A 23,773-nucleotide genomic window follows, 5' to 3' on the forward strand; every position below is an offset into this window, starting at 1 on the left:
TTATATTGCAATACATACTGCAGAAAAAAATGTTGCAATGTTGTTTTTTCAGCAGCCCTAACCAAAATCATGCAAATCTTTGTATATATGAACTGTTTGCAAAGTATGAAGCAAACTTCACTTTAACACCCAAAATATTAGAGTTGATAAAGGTATAACAACCTCACCTTAAAAATCCCAGGGAGACAAATGAACTACTGAAATGTGTGGATATGGGTGTGTATGTGTATGCAGGTGGGTGTGTTTAGTGTATGCTGCCTTGACAGTAACCACAGAGATACACTGGAGCACAGGGACACAACTCACTGGTGCATTTCATGCAAATAGCCAATCTGCTTGACTCTCATCTGTCAAACAGCAAAAAACATCTGTCCACACACAGTTCTACATCTTCTGCTTTACACTGAAGCTCAGATAAAAACAGCTGGGAGCACTGGACCTGTGTACAGGGATCAGTTTCAGTCCAAAATTAGAAGAGTGATGACTATTCTTATAAAATGTCAAGGCACAACATCTGAGTCTGTTTACACCTGGTATTAACATGCTTTTCAGTGATCTGAACACAAGTAGATGGCTGAGACCAACACATTCTCACTCCTACCTTGTAACATATCAGTGGGGGACGCATGATAAATATAGGGCCAATAAATTATTGGCACGATTTATAAAAGTAAAAGAAATCATTCATATTCATATGCTGCATCTGTGTGAAAAACAGTTATAGAAAAAGAAGCAAGAGAAGATGAAAGGTGGACTATTACAAGCAATATTTCTGTAAGTTATTTCAACACATTCTCAATCTGAACTCGTCACACATCAACATTTGGACTTTCCACCTCGAGATATGATATGCAAGGCACCCTGGGTTTGTTGGTTATTGATGTTCTGGGACACTGTGTCAATTTCAGCCTGTGACATGGATTGTCTCTTTTCTAAATGCAGTTCCCTTTTCACAGGAAATGTACAGTTTGCATACAGTCTCTTTCAAAATAAATGAATTACGTCGGTACAACAGGGTAAACTGCTGTTTTTTTCCGTCAACAACAAACACATGTGGTCACGTTTAGCCAACACATGCATGTGGTTGGGTTTAGGAAAAAAGAACAGGGTTTGGTTTTACAATCTTACAGGAAGCCAACACTGGCTTCCAGGGGGAAAGTTGGTGGTTGTTGGACCCATCCACCACCCCTCTTACCCGGTAACTGGCCACATATCATGTCGACGTGAAAGGACAGCTTTTTTCCTCAGTGGCTAACACCAGAGGTCACTGATCAAGCGTGGGTATTCGACAACTTAGGAGTGAGACTGGTTTGCCAAGACACATTGCTTTTTACACCTGTGTCGATCATGTGTCTGAACATGACCACTTGATTTCATTATTTCCTATGCAGGCTGTTCTCATGCATGTATGTTTATATGTTTTCCTATGAAAAGTAATGCACCAATATTCATACATATCCCACATATTTTGGAAGGCAACAATCATGTGACCAATGCGTTGATGGAAGTAAAGAAGGAAGCGGTCCCGAGCAGTCTAGTTTGGGGGAAGGTTGGGGCAGTGGATGGGTCACAGGAGGTTCCCCCAGGATTTTCCCCAGTAGACTGGAGTTTGTAACCGTGTGGACTTTACATCCTCAGCATGTTTCTTTACGTAACTCTAACCGCTGTAACTTTACTTGGTTTGGTTAATAACATAACTTAACGCCAAGGATGTAACATCATTCTTGGGGTATTAGTAGAATATCATACGAACTGTTGTATGAGGACATGTTGTTCTATGTCACTTACACTAGAAGATCAAAGGGCCCTGCACACAGTTAATACATTCACACTCTCGCTAGCATGCTTGCTAGTCACGTTAGCAGTTAGGATAGTACGGCTGGAGATATCGCTGTCAGCAGAATCCAACATGTCTCCTTCCATAAGGAAACACAATGAATGGTCATGCAACACTTCATCTTACTATAGAGCATTAGCATGCTGCATCATTTGCACTACAAAGGATATGTGGTAAAATGTGTCCCCGACCACTCTGCGACTGCAAGTAGTTTGAGTGATCAGATCACAATCATCTTGGTGGTCGCTTACATTTGTATTGTCCACTTGTGACTGGATCCCCAAAGATGCATATTTATACCAGGTGTAAACAAGATCCAAGTAAGGACAAGATTGCTTCATTTTTATTTCAGTGTTTTTTTTAACTGAAAATTACTTTCCAACTCTGAAAATGGGACCATCCAAGGAACACGTTAATGCAGCATAAATTTCAGAAGATTTCGACCTTTTATCTCGTAAATTTGATTTATTCATTTTTTTCTTTTTCAAGCTGACCAGTAGTTGACTCCACCAAACAAACCAGGTCTTCAGTCTGTATCTACAGTGATCAAGTCCTGTCCAATTTCCTTCAAATAAAAACATCAAACTTCCTTTGAGCTAAGGGGCACATCAAAACTGATCCCATCCTTCCCCTGTCCTCACATTAGGACACCTACTCCTCCCATTTCTAATTTCTGCTCTCCTGTCACGTTTTACCCTTCACTCCACTGTGATAAACAATCCAAGGCACTGCTTCAGAAATAGCCGCAGAGTCTGTCTAATCTGTGATGACAGGCCCACCGCTGGCCCAATTACATAACCTGATGTTGTTTTTAGGGGAGGAGAGAGGGCTTCATCTGGATGGGAGCGAATGTGACCCAAGTCCAATCATACACACAAAAACAGAGTGGACTAATAAGTGACTATGTGGTAGTGTTGGAGGAGATTTGGGCTGTGTGTTAAAACATTCTGGAGGATTCACATTGAGCGGCTGTGTGCTGTGACATAATCATACTGAGCTAATCCCTTGCTGCCCTGAGCTCCTGCTAATAATGCTAATAATGCTAATTGATTTCATCTGTAACTCATTATTTAGTCATTTCAATTTGATGCAAATTGTTATTATGTTTGTAGGAAGGATTTAAATGAGTGAATCAGAAAAAAATCATTAGATCATAGATCATTTGGGGTTTCTGGAAACAACGACTGCAGGCTGTCCTCTAGACTCTGCCATCAACCCCAGCATCATTCATGGGGAAGAACTCAACATCAAAATGTGAAAAAGGGGCTGGCCAATATAGGGAAATAAAATATCACAATGTAGTCAATGAGCCCTTGTTAGCAAGCTGATGACTGTCAGGACTTTGCCTCTTCCACTCCAAAAGTGCAGCTGCAGGCTACGGTAAGCTGTCCCGGTGTCTTTAGAGTTTTTGTCTTTTTTTTCTTTAGACTCGCACAAGTAGGCAGGGGTGGAGAGGTGACATTCTTATGTAAACAAACATGCACTTAAACACAACCAGCAATGTCAAGGGCAGCAAAATGATCAAGGTCATGTCCATGTATTGTATAGTAAGTTGATAACATAAGTATTGTGACAGGCCTGATAAACAGAACGAAATGCAACCACCTTGAATTTCATTCTTGCCAAAAACATAAAAACTTCTTTGCCCACTAATTCTTATTTTTCTCCAGGGAGCATTCATTGCCTGAGGTCATTCATTTCTGACGGAGTCCGACAAACAGCAGTTGACACAATCCCCCCTTCATGCACACATCGAGGTTATCTGCTTCAATCAGGTACCTTACAGCATTACACTTTAGACAGTTGTGTCTGCCAGCAGTGCCTTACATCACTGCTCTGTGTGTGTGTGTGTGTGTGTGTGTGTGTGTGTGTGTGTGTGTGTGTTTGCGTGATGGCCACACGGGAGCTGTGAGCCTCTGCTGAGCTGAGCTGCCTCCGGCCTGGATGTTTCTGCTGCAGCAGAGGGAGGTCATGACTAGGTGGCTTCATTACACACATCACTGATTTGATTCACTACATTCACTGTCTTGTGCAGTCGTACAGGGTGTTCAGCTTAATGGTGTGTTCTGCCAGGGGGTGGGTGGTGAAGATGTAGCAGAGGAGGGAAAGAAAGGAGGTAAAGAGGATAAAATGATGAGTTAGACACCAGAGAGCAAGACAAAGGAAAAAATTAGATAATTCAATCCACTCTGTTTTAGAACAAATAAATAAAGTTTGGAACACGAGGGACAATATGACATGGACTTATCAGATAGCGGTCATGCTTTGTTTACCCAACCTTATCACTCAGACCAGAGATCAACCGATGAGTTGGAACTCAATCAGTCAGGAGATCAAAGTCCAATTAAACAGCCAACAAAACACACACACACACACACACACACACACACATGCACACACCAAACAAACTATATGTATGGCCAGACAACCAAATGTCCTCATTATACAGACAGGCGCATTTTTTCAGATTTTTTTATACCAGCCCACCCCTAATGCTAGCCATGTCACGATACCAAAACTTTAGTAGTCCATACCAATATCAGTGAAATGCCACAGTTCTCAATACCAAATACAAAACCACTGTAAAAAAAAAAAATCCACCTGGCTTTTTTATGCAATGTGAAAGGTTTTAATCTGAATTCACACCCAAATCAAATCAGACTCTGTAGTAGTCATAAGTATTTATTGTCTCTGGCTCTAACCGTCATTAATGGGAACACAACACCCGGGTGAACATGTTTATTTTAGCTCCTTAGCTATCGGGATGCAATGACCCGTCCTCTCAAAACACTGTCAGTCTTCGCCCAAGCAGTGCTCAAACATCAGTCCAAATGAGTCTGTACAGACTTTGAAAGATTGACTGAGTAAGTCAGAGATAAAAGAAGTAACCTCCGTGAAGTTTTCTTTCCTCCATGCTGCTGTCTACTGTTTACCTGTTCTTTGGCCTGTCCGTGACATTGACGTGACACACACACACACAAAAAAATCAACCAAAACACACCAATCCGCCTTAAAAGGCAAAGTACTAGTCTGTATGGGTTCATGTGTGGACCCCAGGAAGAGCAGTCGTTACTGTGGTAACAACTAATGGGAATCCTGAATAAAGCATAAAGAATGATTTTTACATCCTATACTATATGAACATATTTCTCATCCACCATTGATGCTGTTCAGCACTTGTACATAGAAGATGTGACAGTTGGTCTTACGGTAGACGATCTGTCCCGCACCTCTGTCACTCTGACTGGACGGCTGGGTAAAAAGTGATAGTGACAAGTGCAGCATTTTACCCTAAGTTGAACATTTACAACTTTTTAGCAACTAGAAAGAAACAATAAATGTGCAGCAGTCAGTGTAGAATAGACGCTCAGCGCCTTGTCACATTGCTGGTGTTTGTAGCAGAGTGTAAATACACAGCGCTCACTTCTACACTTCTTTTTGACAACTGTGGTTGCCATCTTCAATGTGTTGTTTTTCTGTGCTGGAAGGCGTTTTTCTTCTTCCTTTAGCATTTAATGGCAGCCTAGTACACTTGTAGCCCACTGTGTTGCCCCCTCATATCCGGAAGAATTACAATTGTAGTAATTGCAGTACTGGAGAAAAACAAGTACTGTCATTTTCAAAATGTTGGCATTGACTTGGTATCAAAGTATCACTTCTTGTGATATCCCTTCCTAATGCAAACCCTGATCTCCTCACTCTTAGGTGGTGTTTAGCAATATAAAACCTCATGCTACTTCTGCCTTTGCATCTGAGAGACTCAGACTCTGAGAAATTGTTCTGCAGCCACAATAGGATACTAGTCAGGAAAACACAGACATTAATGTTTGATCATATATCCAGTGCTGTCAATGAGTTTGCTCAGATCAGAATGCTTTTTGTCATTTTTTTGTGAAATAAAGGGTTTCACGTAAAGCTCATAACTCAATTTGCCAAAATTGAGCCTCCAATGAAGGATGCACAATATTGGATGTTTTGCTGATATCTAACAACTTATTTGGCTGATAACCAATATCAATATATCCACTTTTTTCTCTACCTAATTTTAGTGATCAACATTAACATTAACATCATATTATGCATGCATACTCTTATTGTGATGGCTCACCAGCAGATGGAGACATGAAATAGAATACTTTCAATGTATGTAATATTCATTCATTGTGCAAACTAAGAAAACACATGTTGGCAGATTCTAATAGTTCATTTTAAAGTCAATCTTGGCCAATACTGATGACATGCTGATGTTATCATGCATCCTTACCTCTAATGAATGCCACAGTCTGCCTTCAAGTGAAACCTAATCTTATGTGCAAAGAGCACTATGTGTTGATCTTAAATAAAGCTTGTCAAACAGCTATATGCATGAGAGGAGGCAACTAAGTTTGTATATTTGTGAAGTTTCATGCCCCTGCAATCTCCGTCAAACACACTGTTGCTTATTATTAGCCTAAAAAGCAATTATATAAGAAATAAATGCATTTCAGCTGTAATGCTCTGTATAATCCAGCGTCTGCTGTGTGTGTCCAGCATGTCTCACAGTGATGTGATGGCCTGTCAGTAGGCAGCAGGGCCCCTGTTTCATAGCGGCTCTAATCTGTCATAAGGGGCCTTAGTTACCGCTGTGCAGCCCATCACAGTTACGTAAGAAGATTTACAGCCTGCCTGACATAACACCACGCTCCACGCTGTTACAATGATGAGGTTCGTTTTAGCTGATGTCGCCTGTGTGTGTCACTGGGGACTAGGAGGTATTATATTACGGCATTACATTCAGCAATCAATAAAAAATAATTCGGGCTCATTAATCATAGCTGTGTCGGTTGTGGTTAAAATCTGGACAGCTTGTTTTCCCCAGTCACTGCCACCCTGCACCTCTGTTTTACCTGCCTCTGAGTGCACATAAATGCTTCTAAGTTAGTTTACTTTTTATAAAACTTCCTTTTTGCAACTCTTTCCCTTGTGTTCCCTTCTCTCTCTGTAAGGCTAAGTTCTCTTTGCTGGTTAAAATGCTTGTCAGTGTTAGCATGGCCTGGGTACAGACTCACACATTAACATACAGAGCAAAGAGTGTGTCATCACACTACATAAACATCTTCTATTGATTCCTCAGTGTAAACACAGCAAATTAAACACAAGTCAAACTTTGCACTAATGGGAAAGGGCAGTGAGCAGGGAGGCAGGGTAAAATAGCGAATAAGATGACAGTATGGGTGGTATACTGCAGTTATATTAGATTTGAAATACCTATGGAGCTTTTATAGGTCCCTGATGTTAACTACTTTTTTTGGACAATATATGAAATATTTGCTATATTTTTTAGAGTTGTATTAGGCGGGGGTGAAAAGAGGAAAAAAAGGTAGAATTGCTGAACCCAAGACTTACAATGGTCTGGAAAGCCCTGCTGTTTATTCTGGCGTCATGTTGGCTAAAATGTTGGTTACTTAAAAAGTTTACAAAAGCAAGCACATCCAGACAATAAATACTTGGTGTTGGACAAGAGATTGTGTAAGCCCAAACACTAGACTATGCTCCCATAAATATTTAATTAACATACCACCGAACAAACACAAACAAACAAACAAACACTCATGTAAACACAACTGGCAATATCAAGGTCAGCAAAATGATCATGGTCATGTCTATGTAAAATACCATAAGATGGTAACGTAATTATCGTGATAGGCCTAAATGTGTGCTTATTGTATACCCACAACCTTTGGGGGTATTACTTAAAATAAGCCGCTTTTACTGCAAACCCTCATTGACTGGTTAATGTTCAAGTTGAGCAAATCCTGATGAGAACTAACTGCCTAACTGACAATGTCACATTCTTGCAGCCCCATTCCTTGCCTTCAGGTACGTCTATCAAAATGCCAGAATGCCACAAGTTTTAAACCATTCTAAAAAACAAAAAGATCAATTAAAATATGCCCAGCAAAAAAACTGACCCTTAAGGTAGGTTTGGACATCTCTAGTAAAAGCTGGTTTAATTTAGGATTTTAAATTTCTTAAAATATTATTATTATATTATTATTATTAATATAGGGATAGTAAATGATCCGATTCTTACCGCTGAGAAGCTAGAACAAGATTATTTTTCTGTTGATCAACCGTTTTAGCTGTAGCTTTGGCATTATTGCCCAAACTCAGGAACTGAAAACCATTTTTAAAAGAGATTCTCAGGATAGATTTTTTTTGTAGTAGGCCGCCTAGCTACAGTTAAACACAATTCTGAGCTTACACTGTTTTATCTGAGCAACCTTGAACAAGACAAGCTATGAGGGAAATGTCAGTGACATTTTCATACAAAAGCTTGAGTTCCTGCAGGACACGATTTGACATTCTGAGATGGCACCACAGGGAAACAACAAACTTGGTTTTCAGGATGGGGTTAATGACCTTTTACAAACTTGGAATGCTGATATACATAAAAACATATAAGGACGGAAAATGTGCGCTTAGTGCTACACACGCTGCACTGGGCAAAGTGAGAACACTGGAGGATGTTTTGCATATAAGGCATCCATTTTGCTTTTCTACCGCATGTTTGTCAATGCACATATGGGCAGCAGACTAACTTTACATCATGCAGACTCTAGCACACCCTCAAGGCTATACAGACCACTGCTTCTTCTGATCCACTTTCGTTATTTAAAAAGTTGCTGAATCAAGGGCTTCTGGAGCCACTTCCATGGTACACCTTTCTGAAGTCTAAATTTGGAGGCTCATTCATCTTCTAACCGCTTCATCCTCTTGAGGGTCGCGGGGGGGCTGGAGCCTATCCCAGCTGACATCGGGCGAGAGGCAGGGTACACCCTGGACAGGTTGCCAGACTATCGCAGGGCTGACACATAGAGACAAACAACCATTCACGCTCACATTCACACCTACGGACAATTTAGAGTTATCAATTAACCTAGTCCCCACAACTGTCCCCGCTAACCACCACACCACCGTGCCGCCCCAATTTGGAGGCTCATTCTACAATTTTTTTTTTTTAACATTTTCCAAAGCTGACAGTCAAAAATCGTGCCCACTTCACCGGATTGTTCAGGTGTCCATTGTTGAGAGGGTAGGCCAGAGTTGACCTTTTCTCCCAGGCTCTCTTTTTCAGTCTTCATGCAACTATCTCTGTAACTTCTTCTCTGAACGCCATGAATACCATTTAGGAAAGGCCTTCTCAAATTGTGTGTAGTTATCCCCATTTAATTGATTATCTAGTCTCACGTTTCTCTTTGACATCAGGCCTTCAAGAGTGGTTGTTCACAACAGTTATAAACACTCTTGGCCTTTAGACATGGCTGAATGACAGTCTGTATCAACTAGTTTGTCTTAATCAAATCCAAACCTTCAACTGTTTATAAAAACCACAATTTACATAAAGTTACACACAAACATGCAAAAGAACAGTGACATTGACTTTCCATGGTCAAGGCCCCTCGGATAAGCCAAAACAAGCCCCCGAACTCCCCCTGGTTCCTTTGTCTCCTTCGTCTCTCATAGAGAGAGAACATATGGAGCTCAAGGTCAGAGGTCATTCTGAGGGAGGGGCTCCTCACACCTCCCAAGATCAACTGCTCTCTTTGCTGTTGGAGACACAGAGGCATTTGCAAAGGGATATGATCAGTCAGCAACAGCTAGCAGTGTCCTCTGAGGTCACCGGGTCCCGCTGACTCCCACAGGCAAACGATTCATCATTATTGTCCCCCCCCCCCGATCCTTGAACTTTGACTAGCAGCACATGGCAGCCTCTCCTACACTGTATGAATCTAGGATGAGACCACACATCCCTGACACTCAACATGTCAGTCAGATGACAGGCAGGCTTAGGGCTCCTCAACTTACAAGAGCATTGAACCTAGCAAAGCAAACAATAAAGGCAACCAAAAGCCCTTTTTAGATAGGGATTGTGCAAATTTGCAGGAAAGTCCAATCACTCTTTTTTCAGCATTGGCAGTATAAAAGCAAAATCAGGGAGTGCGGCAAAATGCCGCCTGCCTACTTCTGTTTAAACAGAAAGCGCCTTTTTCGGGGCAATGGGGGACGTGAGCAAGTGTTGTTGTTGTGTTCATTTCTAACCACACCCACAGCTAATGGTACACACTACAACATGACTGGGATGCTGAATACAGTAAAATGATATAGGGATTCAGACCCTTGTCGGATTGTCTAACAGTGTGAGAAGCCTCTTCCTCCACCAACCTTCCAATGACAAAATGGGAAGCTGACTGTCAAACTATTTCTTAACTTTCCAAAATGGACAATGCTTATTTTACCCAGCAACTTGTCCAGGTGTGCACAGCTGTGGAAGTAGGCAGGGTACGAGTGTCTCTCTCCAGCTTCCTTACAGAGTCCTCACATCCCTTGTGGAGATCCCAGGGGAGACGGGGTAGCAGCACAACTCCACCTAATGCAGGCATGGGCACCCCAGATTAAAACGTCCAAAAAACACATAATTGACACCACAAAATATCTCCATACTGCTCGTCCGTAGTGATCCAAGTGTCCTGAAGCCCCAACATAAAAAGTTGTTTGGAAATCGTCACTTAAACCCTGTTTTTAGCCTCATTGTAGCCTGTAGCTCTAACTGCCTCTCTGTGGGCTGCGCTCACATATGTGAGCTTGCGCGAGACCGTGAGACATGGGCACCGCCCTCAAGTGTGTTCACGTGCTTTCGCTGGTTTCGCAAGCGTGCACACGTGAGCTCAGTGTACACAGAAGCAGTTAGAGCTACAGGCTCATTTTTCCAAACAACTTTTTATGTCAGGGCTTCAGGACACTTGGATCACTACAGACGAGCAGTATGGAGATATTTTGTGGTTTCAATTATGTGTTTTTTGGACGTTTTAATCTGGGGCGCCGTCAGCCTGCATTAGGTGGAGTTATGCTGCTACCCCCTCTCCCCTGGGATCTCCACAAGGGATGTGAGGACTCTAAAACTTAACCTGAGCCTTCCTCGGCATATAGGTGAGTAGATAATGGCTGAATTTTCATTTTTGGGTGCACTATCCTTTAAGTCATTCTTCACACAGCTACTTCCATCAAGGTGTGTGTATACAATGTAGTCCAACACCAGGAGGGCCCTCAAGGAGGAGAAACTGTCTTGAGAGTTACTATCCCTATTGTAGGATTCAATACATCAAGACCACAAAGACACAGCAGGCTTTTTGCCCCAGCTTACAATGTGGCCACTTGGAACTAGTCTTGCATATAGATACGGACAACATAGTGTGTTTGAAGCTTGTTTTGTCCAACAATCAATCCAAAAGCTATTATATGAGATATTCTTCATAATACAATAAATATAATTCATAATATCACAAAACAGACAAAGAAGCAAACTGGAGAAGCTTCAACCAGATAATGTTAGGCATTTTCACTTGTTAACTGACTTAAAGGAGAAGTCTGATATTTTGCTTTTTGAGCCCCATTTCTGGGTTGTTTATGATGAAATAGAGTGGCTAAGACCAAAATAATGATGATTGCTAATTTTAAGAGAATCTGGCTTTCTCCTGCCTGGCTTAATACTGCTGCCTATGGCCATGTGTGAACCTGTCCTAAAACCACCCTAAACGTTTGTTTTCAAAGCCATGAAACGTAGTGGTCAGTGGTGTTTGTTGATGGTCTGACATAAAAATCGTAGTAACTGGTTGTGGTAATAGGACACAGAGAAGAAGCAGAAGAAGAAGGTTGCCGTTGTTTTCACAGGCATCATACTGCAAAGGGTTGTTTAGGGTTGCGAGTAATCCATTGTGCAGTTGTTTAAACTTATTACAGAACTTTTTCATTCGTTCTCGTTCTTCCTCCAGGAGCACACCCAGCACTGTCGGCACTTCCGTTGAGCTAAAAGACTACAATGACTACAACCTTGACGTAAACAACCCCCTTTCCATTTCTGGCGGCAGATTACTACCAACGGACAATGAGGGTTCTATAGAAAACCATAGGGTAGACAAAATGTCAAATAAATCATCACAGAAACCACAGTTTGCTACGATTTTTATGTCAGAACACCAATGAACACCACTGACCATTCGGTGAGTTTCATAGCTTTGATAACGTGCAAAATACGGGACTTCTCATTTACATTCAATTAATCACCTGTCAGAATTGTTGCAAATTAGGCTCAGCAAGGTATTCAAGACCTCCCTCTCCCCAGCAATGTTTTCCAGCTCCCCCTGAGGGATCCCAAGGTGTTCCTAGGCCAGATGCGGTATATTATCCCTCCAGTATGTTTTGGTTTTACCCTTTGCTTCCACTTGGACATGCCTGGAAAACCTCTAACTTGAGGTGCCCAGGAGGCATCCTAATTCGATGCCCGAACCACTTCAACTGGGACTATTTGACATGACGGAGCAGTGGCTATACTCCAAGCTCCCTCTGGATATTCGAGCTTCTTACCCTATCTCTAAGGCTGAGCCCAGCAACTTTATGGAGGAAACACTCATTTCATCCGCTTGTATCCACAAGCTCATTCTTTCGGGAACTACCCAAAGCTTGTGACCATAAAGGGTTGGAATGTAGCCTTCCAGCTCAGCTTCCTCTTACTCTGGTCTGGAGAAAAACCTGCAACACTGCTGACGTAGCATCAGACCACCTGTCCATCTCATCCTACATTTTACCTTGACTCGTGAACAAAACCCCCAACTTGTACTCCTTTCCATTGGGCAGGAATCATATATATTTTATTTTTTTCTAATTAACTTAAGTGCAGTGCAGGTGCATTGCTTCTTTCGTGAAATTTGGAGACCAGGGTCTCATTCATATACATTGCATACACAAAAACAAGGCCCGAAAGAGGTGTGTGCCACTTTCAACACAGAAGTTGTGATATATAAAAACAGACTTGATGGGAGAAACTTTGACCCATGCTTATGAACATTTTAGAGACAGGAACTTTGTGACGCAAATAGTGATGTGGAAGCTGGATTGTAGAAATTGCCAAATATTTTTTGGTGTATGCCATTTATGGCTTTTGTCTGTACGTACATTTTTAGTATGGGTCCTATGCACTGTTTTATAAATGAGACACCTAAACTCCACTTATTGAAAGAATCCAGAAAAAATCAATCACAAAATCATAACTTGTCCAGTGAGGCCAAAACATCAAGAGCCATTACCAAGCTGACCAACAGTGAGTTGATTTATAAAGAAAGACAGGAGGATGCCGTTGGTCATGTGTGTGCAGAGGAGACAGTAGTGAGGCTTGGCCGTGTGTTACATTACAGCGATGTGTTCAGTGTAGCCCGGAGGAACTGTCTGAATGGATTAGTCTAACAGGCTTAACAGCAGCCCGGCTGGGCTGACGGAGCACGAGGCGACAGAGCTGGGGACAAAATGCAGAGAGATGGAGGAAATCACCACAGGGGGAAGAGAGGAGGAAGGAACTGATGAGCCATGAAAGAAAGAAAGAGTAAAAAAGGAAAGATGCTTAACAAAAGCAGACTTGGCAAAAGCCAATTCATCATAAAAAAAACAACAACAAAAAAAAAAACAAACAGATGTGACAAAGAGAGAGGTTACAACATTGTCATACTGTTGAATACAGAATGAGATAAACAAGATAATTCCTCCTTCACAGTGCAGTGGTTTGCTCTGTTTTACTGAGCATTATCATTGTACATGCCATATACTATTATCTGCCCATTACCCAAGCATACTTTTGTTAGCATAAGTCAACAGGGGCGTGCGTCAGTGTTGTTAATCCCTGTCATCATTAGCATATGTCAGTGGGTAGTGTCAGTGTGCAGCCTTTGTGCTGACTGACTCCCAGGCCGGTCTATGTGTGGACAGATGGTCCAGGCCAGAGGGGAGCTTTAGCTGCTCAAATCCCTTTGTGTCCCACTGCAGCCCGAGGACACTCCCACCTCAGCCCCAGCATACACACCTCTGTGCTCCAGTCAAATTTAAAGCTGCACTGGCCAACTTCCCAGCTCCCAATGGCAGCAAGGGAGCTCTTTGAACAATCTGAATATTAATAGTCAGGAGCAGGATCAGACTGGCCCATTGTGGGTGGGAGTTCTCCCAGAGGAGGTTCAAACGGCCCAGACTGTTTACATTAAACTGTCAGGCCAGCGTTACACAGGTGTGTTTCAGGGTTATACATTTATCACATCTACCTCAGGAGAACAGGTCAAAGTAGTGATGTTTATGAGCATAGTCCTTTTACTTCAATACAGCACCATCACAACAGTTCATGTCTAAATAGCCACCTGAGTCACTTTCACATAAAAGTCATGGCTGCATCCCACGAGATCAGACCTAGTAATATTCCTGTATCACTTTAAACATGACAAAAGTCTGAAATGAATGGTGCCAGATGAACCTAGAGGCTGCAGCACAAGAAGGTCAAATATGCACATAATGCATCAAAAATCAGTGGGTGGGGTGGGGTGGGGGAGTTTGGAGGTTAATGAACCAAACCAACCACATCAAGCAAGGACTCCCTCCCTATTTTCTATTAAACTCCATGAAGAACCAGCAAAACACTGTAGCATGTAGCATGAAAGAAAATGGGACTAACTTTATGTCATTTTTTTGTCAGACTGTGTGCAGATTCTCTAATAAATGAAGAAACTGGTGAGAAACGTTATCAGGAAACTGACTGTGAGAAGAGAAGTGAGCATCCCTCATGCTAACAATGGTTATTCATTGGGGCATCGACATAGGGCTGGTTGATGTGGCCAAATCAACTAAATCTAGTTTGTTTGTTTTTTACACTTGGTGATGACTCTTGACTTGAATGACAGCTGAGTAAGAATGATAAATGACTACCTGCACACCAGCAAGGCTGTCATCATTATGCATACTCAAAAAACACAGGTCATTCTGCTGCATGGTTAGTCTTTGATGCTGTAACTAAGTAAAAAATTGGACATTGATGTTACTGAACAGACCAAACAGAAAGGTCTTCTCACTGATTCAGCTGAATCTTTACATGAAGGTTTTTCTGAAGTCTAGCTGTTATAACAGAAATTCACCTTGAAGTAGACATGCCGAAACCTGCAGGAAGAGAGGAAGCCTTTACTGCTCTAAGGCAAGTTATTGGCACCTGGTGAGGAAGTGGAGGTGGCTATAAATCCCTGTGCTTTAACCAGCTCAGCCAATTCTCCCTGAGGTGATATTAACTCATTTACATCCAAGTTTCGGCCAATGACTAACCTGGGACAGGACGCTGACAACCGCCTGTCTGTTAGACCAAAGCAAGGGATCACTGCTGTGGGAGAGCAGTGGGCGACGCTCAGGTGTGAGGAGTGGGAGGTGTGAGACACAAAGGGGAAGAGAAGGAGTATATGAAGGGGGAGGAGGAGGAAGATGATGAAGAAGAGGAGGAGGAGAAAGTCTAAAGCTGCTAGAGCCAATAGTAACTGGCAAGTGCTGGCAAGTTGAGCACCTAAAAGAACAGTTCAGAAGTAAAACTGACAGTCTGTTGTTTTCAGAAGTGCATCATCATCATCATCATCATCACAGCCTCCACCGTGTGTCTATGCGTGTGTCTGTTGTTTTCAGAAGTGCATCATCATCATGATGTCTATGCGTGTGAAGGTACAAACATCTGTGTGTGTTCATGCATGCATTTCAGTAACGATAAATGCAAATGCATACAAACCATACAAACCTTTTGCCCCACTCCAACAGTGTCATTGCTTCTCATTAATCAAGATTTTAAAGGGAATGTTTCTGATCTCTTCTTCTTTAACAGACATTATTTCCTCATGTAGATTAATCTACTGTATCTAATCATTTCAAATGGGCTATTAGGTGATTTTGCATTGCCACTTTCCTCATTTATTACTGATTAATATTATGGTTGATTAAGTGATTAGCTGATGTCAGAAATTAATTGCCAGCCATTCAGATGATCAATTAAACATGCAAGTCACTTATCTTTCTAAAATGTTAATTATTTGTTAGCTCCAGTGTTTCATAGCACTGTAGATGAAACATGGTGGAAAGTGTTTTTTATACATTTCTGAAATTTTGTAGTCTAAACATTACATCAAAGAAATAACAGACAGATGAATCAATAATATAAACATTTGTTGGATTATTTTCTTCACGAAAATTTAGAAATCCCAACAACAGTAATAGTGTGTTCATACCAAGCACAGAGTGAGTGTTTCAATTTAGAGTTACCTATTAACCTATCCTGCATGTCTTAAGATTGTGGGAGGAAGCCGGAGTACCCAGGGAAAACCCACGCTGACATGGGGAGAACATGCAAACTCCACACACATTGGTGTGTCCTTACTGGATGACTGCCATCTCCAGAGCAGGGGTAGAAGATACACATCTTATGCTGTGGCAGCACTGACCTCATATCTCAATCTACAACTGGCACGCCAAACATCTCCCGAAATTAGCTCCTTCCTCCTCTCACCTTTCCACTCCACAATGCTGCTGCTGACCCTAAATGCATCTGGTGTTAGAATGCAGGGACTAATTCAGGCTCTGTATGCCAGCCAGGGTGTATTTATACCACTGGGGCTGGATGGCATGGTATGGGCTGGGTGCTGGACTGATAAAGAGGCCAGCTATGGGAGGAATTAAAGCAGCTCATTAGCCTACAAGCTGGGGAGCAAAGAGCTCAGCATCTATAGCAGGCCATGAGCTGAAATAAATGAGTTAAATACTGTTTAATCTTGTAGACAGTAGACTCACACACAGACAGAAAGAGGAGGCTGTGTAAACCATGAAGAAGCCTGAGGCAGGTCTACAGGAAGTCTGGCCCTCTGAGTAGAACAATGGGCTGAGGGAAATAAGGCCACACTGCCACACAAAGAGCAGGGAGGAGGGGAATCACAGCCTAAAATAAGTGAAGGCATAAAACACTGCTTAATGTGGGTCACTGCTATTATGGCTGCCTCAAACTCAGGGTGCAGGAATATGTGGTGAAGATGTGCTTGACAAAAATAAATAAATAAATAAATATGGTTTATGGAGCACCAAAAGCAACATGTTGATATCAATCATGGCAGCATTAGTGTCGTCTGGATGATGGTGCATCATGGGGGAGGACAGCAACAGGCCTGATCAGAATTGTAAATTATCTCCAGTGAAGTGTAGAAGGGTAGGGGCAAACTGAGACACATGATAAAGACATGGGGGTGGGCAGCTTTGGGGAAGAATGAAAGGGAGGAGGATATAGTGCTCTACTAATGCTTGATTTATGTTCGCTGTAGACAAAAGCTAGGATATAAACTTACATTCATAGTGTTCTTCAGTATTCTGGTAACATGTACATGGATCAGCTGGTACAACACATACTTTTGCTTAGTTGCTTTCCTGGTGCCTCATGTCCAAAACACAAAGGCAACATGTCTATTAATGCCTGTGCTGCACACCGGACACATCACATAGGCTGCTTTGCTGCATCGCAAAGAGGACAGTGGTGTCCCTGATGCATCAACGTCCACCAAACTGCAATAATGATCCTCTTGACAGCATCAGTTTGTGGGGGTGGACATGGGTTCATTCACAGATATTTACACAAATTTTATACTGTTTTTAGATTTTAAAGGAATACTTCACCCGCAAAATTACTCAACACGTGTTGCCTTGAATTTATGAAAAAAATGTTTTTCTAGCATACCACCATGGTGAACAAAAAAAATAAATTCTTTATGAATAAACAAAAATGGGGACCACGTTAAACCACAGCAAAACTATCAAAACATCCACTTACAAACTCTCACACAACTCATGTAGTATAATCCAAGTCTCATTTATGCAGTCTTAAACTTTTTTTCACTGAATGCCTGGGCATGTTTCAACTCTTACATGGAGCTCATATGCACTGGGCACACTCAGCATGTGCTACTTGTAGGTGGAAGTGTAAATCTTGTAACACTTCAGCAAAAATTTATGTTGATCATACTGCACGATTTGTGAGTGAGTTTGTGAACAAATATTTTGATATAGTTTTACTGTTGTTGAATGTGGACCCCTACAACTTCAATTCATGAAGAATGTTCCTTTTTTGGGATTCTTCGTTCACCATGGGGGAATGCCAGAAAGTTTTCTTTACAATTCAACAAAATATGCATGAGTAATTGATATACAAATGGTCCATTTTGAGGGGGAAGTATTCATTTAAATATCTGTTAATGTGCTTTTTATTTTTCTGTTCTGAACCCACCTTCCAACAGGAGCTGGATCAAACTAATTAGCATGTTTTACACACAACTATGGATGTATTACAGGTAGGGTTGCAATGGTATGAGATTTTCATGGTGCAATAGCCATCTCAGAAAATATTGCGCTTTCACAGTATTACAGAATTTATATTATCAGTCAGAATGACCCTTAAAAGAATGAAAACAGAAGGGTTATTGTTGGTTAAACAAATATTTCATTACTATAACTGCAACTTGAAACCATTTTCTTAATAAAAATACAGTATGTGTAAAACGTCTCCCCTTAGAAAATAATTAAAATGAAGGGGAGATTAAATGTCCATTTTTTAAATATTGTAGATAAGCAAATGTACACTGTAGTTTACTGTCAACTCTGATATCACGGTATAACTTGAAACGGGTATATCTCCACATCCCTAATTACAAGAATTTTTGATCACAATATTTTAGGGACTATGTCCTTATATCTTCAAAGTGCATTTATTCTTCAACCAACAGTTAAATATGCAAAGATTTTCAATTTTCTACCACATGAGACAAAACAAATCGGCAAATGTTAACATTTCAGAAGCTGGAACCAGACATGGAAAAAAGGACTAAAACTAATAGGCCTAATTGATCAAAATAGCTGCAGATTCATTCTCTGTTGATCAACCAATTGATTCATCTTATTATCACTACAACTGTAATTTCCTGTTTATTACAAGGCTTTTGGTTAACACTCTGCTTCAGAGACTCCAAGAACATCCTAATCAGTACTGCACAGGTTTTAGTACGTTTAGGGCTGTGGTTGAGGAAAAACAGAAAATTGGGATCCAAAGGTCCTCAGAGTTGTTCACAGGAGTCAAAGGAGTCAGAACAAAATGTGAATTAACTGAATTTCACTACCCAGTAGGACCTTAAAGAATGAGAGGACATCAAACAGTGATTTTGCTCATTTCTTTTCCTCTTCCCAGAACATTCTCAACCTCAGCATGCATGGATAAAAAACTTGAGAAGGTTCTTCAATATATTTGTACGATATTATCAGAATACTTAAGTCATGATGCAATATTATTGTGATTTTAAATATGTGGCAATAAGTATTGTGATAAAAAAAAATTCAATATATTGCGATTTATAACCTTTTTTCAACTGTGAATTATGTCCCCAAAGGAAAACACTTCACTCCATTTTTTGTAGCAACAAAATTTATTTAGAGGACTGAAAAAGCAACTTATATTATTCTAGTGGGCTACCTAAAGTTTAATTTGTATTTGTAATATTAATAATTTATTGAATAAAAAGATAGATATTGACAATACCATATTGCCACACAAAAATATATATATTAAAAAAACTGCAATAATATGCTGTATCAGTGTTTTTCTCCACCCCTAGAATTCACCAAGGAATCCTTGCTATGAAAACATTTCCAAGGCCAACAGCTCTGTGAATAGATCTTCTACTTTCATACAATAGCAGCAAAAATAATAATTCTGTGTTGAGCAAAACAATCAAAATGCTGAGGACACATCAGAGGAAAAAGGAGTTGTAAATGTCACGGGTGGTAGCGTTGCAATATGAGCAGCTAATCATGTCTGGTGAGAACAGCCTTCACCCCGCTTAAAGATGTGTCATTTCACATGACCTCAGCAGCTACAACAATAATGACATCATCAACACCTCCCACAACCATTTGTTTATGTGGATAACTGATTGATGGATATCTCAATAACTAGAGCTGTTTTATAAGTTTAACCTTGAACTGTAATGATTAGTTGATTCAAGCTGGGGTGGGCAGTTTAATTTTAGTACACTGGGCAAAAATCCCATAATAACCTTTGATCCTATTGTAATTCAAGTGGTCTGATAGAAAACTAGAAAACTACACACTGTGAAACTCCCAGGGTGGATAACTGATGAGTCGATCCAATCAGAGCTGATCAGATCAGATCGATGGATGAGAGGAGCAGCTGTTTGTGAGTGAATACAAACTTTTAGTAGACCCAGCGCAATGAACGGTAAAGTTTCAGTTTCACTGGTCTGATGTTCTGCTGCTCCATCTGTGCTCAGAGTACACTCTGCACTCCGAGAACATGGTGCAATGAATAACTGAATAGTATTCCAACAGCGCTTATGGTCCAGCTCCAAAAATACAAAATCAAAATGTGGAAGCAGATGTTTTAATCATGGCAAGCCACCACAAATAAAGGAATATGTGGTAAACTCTGGCTGTTTTACAAGTGCAGATGTGTGTGCACGTCCCCCTAGTGAAAGCCTGATTCAATAGCAGAGAATCCTGCAGAGAAAGTTGCTGTTCCAGCATCATTAACAACTGCCTACACTACAAAGCAACCCAAAAAAGAAGACGGACTTATCAAACTCTCTAACAGAGAGTCTGTCAATAAATGAAATAAAACACATGTTAGTACCAGTGAAATATTTTAGAAATGGAGATAAATTGTTGCCAATAGTTTAGCCTTTTGCTAACTAGTGCCAAAGGCACACAGCTGCAGCTTCAAGTTCATATTTAAGTAGCTAACGTTAGCTAAAGCCTCCCCGCTGCCACAGACCACCTCACCAGGAGGAGAGTGGGCAGCAGCTCCAGAGACAGACCCCCATTCAGCAACAGCAGCAACCTGAATCCAGCCAGCACAAACCCCAGCTCCAGAGGACCGGACAGACCCAACTCCCTGTCGGATCAGCAAACTTTCTGTTGCTGCCGTTACACAGGTTAGACCCAGCGCTGCCTCTGACCACTGGTCTGCTGTGACACGCTGTCGACCGCGTCTGTCTCCGCTCTCCTTCAGTCTGTCTCCGCTCTCCTTCTGGCAAAGCAGTCAACAGCAGCAGGGAGTGATGCAGAGGGACTGTAGGGTGGCTAGCGGCTAATACTCATAAACAAAGAGCGAGTTGAGGAAGGGCTCAGCAAAAGAGCTGCGTGTATCTGTACAATGAAAAAACATTCTGCCCTCTTTCTCATCTTTTACAGATTTCTGCTCAACCTAGCTTTAATCAATCAACAGAAAATTATTCTGAAACTATTCTGATTGTCAATTAATTGCTTTTTGTAAGAGATAATGCCTTAATTCTCTGTTCTCCAGTATGAGGATTTGGTGGTTTCTTTCCTCTAATTGTTGTTGGACAACACAAAATATTTGAAGAGGTCACCTTTGAAAATAATGGTAAGTTACACCCCTAATTTGACTTCATCGCCGACTATTAATATGTCCAATAGTTAAACCACACAGCAAGTTGTGCTCAGCAAGTTGGGTTGGGGTGATTGGTGTTATCAGAACAGACAGCAGGGCATATGGACTCAGTATGGTGGAGGCTTATCAGTGCTTCCTCTGAGACATGCAACAGCCTGAGGGCAACACACACACACAACACACACACACACACACACACACACGATCCTTCCAATCCATAAGAGCACCCAAAGACATAAACAAAGTCTCACTTACAGAAACTGACACTAAAACACACTAAAGAATCTGCGAAATGTCTCCCTCAAATAAAACATATTTTCCACTGGTACATTTTTTAAAAGAAGTCCCCTTGATATATCGGGTCAAAATTGTGCAATCACAGCTCACTTTTGACACATAAACACTTTACTATTCTGAACTTTGGCCAAGAGGCTCAGTTACGCAAACAGAAGCTACCAATCTGACTATGATGCAACACCTCAGCAACAAAGCATGCAGCCCCCTATGCTGTTAGAGCCAGATCCAGAATATAAAGCTTCTCAAAACCCCACTCTGGGGTGATATGGATAGGATGTTATTGGATGGGAGTACAGTAACTGAGCCAATGAGTGAATGTATCTGGTGACAGAGTAAACACGCTGCACCACCTCAGGTGTAGTGGCAGGAGGAGAGCAGATACCTCTGAATAAACACAACAACATCCTGTCAAATGTACAGGTATTAATCAAAACTCTAAATTTGCAACCCCTGAATCAACACTGCTCTCTGTCCCTCCAGCTGTGATGGCAGCATCACCACCTCTAACCACACTCGTGGCAGGCTTTAATACAACTCTGTTTTCGCTCAACCAAGACATACTGGTCACGGGGGAGAACCTGTAGGCTTTATTTTGCTATGACAGTCAGTTAAGACAAGTAGAATATGACGGGTTTTCTCCAGGAGTCTACATGCTGTATATGTGACCACAGATAATATCAAATTATTTGAGGAAAAAAATTTGTAAAAACAACCGTTATGAACAGTAGTTTCACTTTGACAGAGTCAGAGCGGTACAGCAGAGCACAGGAAGCTTAAATCAGATTGTAACATTTAGAAAAGATAGAGATGATCTGCCACTGTTGACACACAAGAAGCTCATCTACCTTAGGGACTGTTCTTTATTTATCAGAGGAGGGGGAGTGGCTGTGATGTGACTTCTTTTTATTTTTTGTTGTTTTGTTTTGTTTTTGGACCCTGAAGCTACAAATATTTTTCTTGGAGCCTTCCTGAGTGACTAGATTTTTAAAAACTTACCCTTTGATTTCTTAAAGTTAGAAGTTGAAGACGAAATTCTGGAGTTGAAAAAAACTTTAGATTTCCACTCTTGTTGTCCACGCTGGTTAGTTCATGGTTTTTGACCAAATTTTAAATAAGACATACAATGAAGTGATTTTGATGACATTTGGCTCACCTAGGTAAACCCACCCTTGTGATTAATGGGCATGGGGCCATTATGGAACCCCTGAACATCCCATATAGAGCCTACTTTTAAGCCTATTTACTACCCACATGAGCCCTACATGTAAATGTCGGCTGTACTTTAAATGACACCAGCTCACTGGGCAGAGGTGCTGAGATAAACTTGCTCTGACTCTTTATCCTTTTGTTAGTGTATGTACTCTATGCAGAAACAATGACCCAGCAATTAGGTACTTGGTGTATGTGTCACGGTAATGACTTACAGTGTTATCTGTTTAGGTCCCTGACCTTGGGGTTCTGTGGTGTATATCATAACACAGTAACGCTGAATTTAATACACATGCTTTAGCGGCATAGCGGTGGAGGGATATTTTTAGTCAACAATATTTCTGAAATGTGTTGAGCCGGAGGGCTGTTGTTCTTTTTCCTTTCAAGCCAACAAAACGTCATAGTACAATGAGCTCATACCTGCTAATTCGTCCGGTTCCAGTCCAGTTTCTGTGTCTATCCCACAGATAACAAAGTAGTGGGCGAAGCGACAGGGCGCCGCGCCGGACACCACGGAGCTCCCACTCATCCCGGCTTCAGTGTGCAGCGCTGTCCGCTACTAGTTCTCCAAGCGACACATCTCCAGGAAAAAGAGGAAAAACTGGATAAAAGGCTCCACTCGGGAACACTGCTTTTCCGTATTGATTCCTACGAGTAACTTGAAGCTTTAGAGTAAATCGAAGTTGCTTTTAAATGTTGTTCCAGTGCTAGTTGTGTTTCAGTGAATATGTCCACGGAGCTTACCGACACACTGCTGCATGTGCTGGACTGGAGAGCGTTGTTAATCTCCGCCTCGGTGGCGTTCGGAGGAGTCGCCTGTCAGGGCGGGATATTCAAATCTAGTCCTCCGTTCAGTCCATTCAGTCTGTTCACTGAGACAGTCACAGAGGCGTCACAGTGAGGGAAAGGTGGGAGTGGGTAATCACTCCTGCTTATTGTTCAATAAAAAAAAGGTAATCACTCCTGCTTATTGTTCAATAAAAAAAAGGTAATCACTCCTGCTTGTTTGAATCGACGCTGGGCTGTAGCTCTATAGAGCCTATGCCATAATCTGATGTGCACCCAATGTAACTAGTGGTAAACTAGTTGCAGCCCTC

General features: G+C 41.4%; 1 protein-coding gene across 2 annotated transcripts in view; it reads right to left on the reverse strand.

Moving 5' to 3' along the window:
* The window catches only part of LOC125882979 (DENN domain-containing protein 5B-like), a 119,998-nt gene extending 96,565 nt beyond the window's left edge, over window positions 1-23,433 (reverse strand). For both annotated transcript variants that reach the window (XM_049567054.1, XM_049567053.1), the window contains exon 1: window positions 23,097-23,433. In XM_049567054.1, coding sequence (XP_049423011.1) covers window positions 23,097-23,205 — 109 coding nt within the window. In that variant the 5' untranslated portion in view covers window positions 23,206-23,433. The remainder of the gene's footprint in view (window positions 1-23,096) is intronic.
* Between the last annotated feature and the right edge of the window lie 340 nt (window positions 23,434-23,773).

The sequence above is a fragment of the Epinephelus fuscoguttatus genome, linkage group LG22 (genome assembly GCF_011397635.1).
Source record: "Epinephelus fuscoguttatus linkage group LG22, E.fuscoguttatus.final_Chr_v1".
NCBI lineage: Eukaryota > Metazoa > Chordata > Actinopteri > Perciformes > Serranidae > Epinephelus > Epinephelus fuscoguttatus.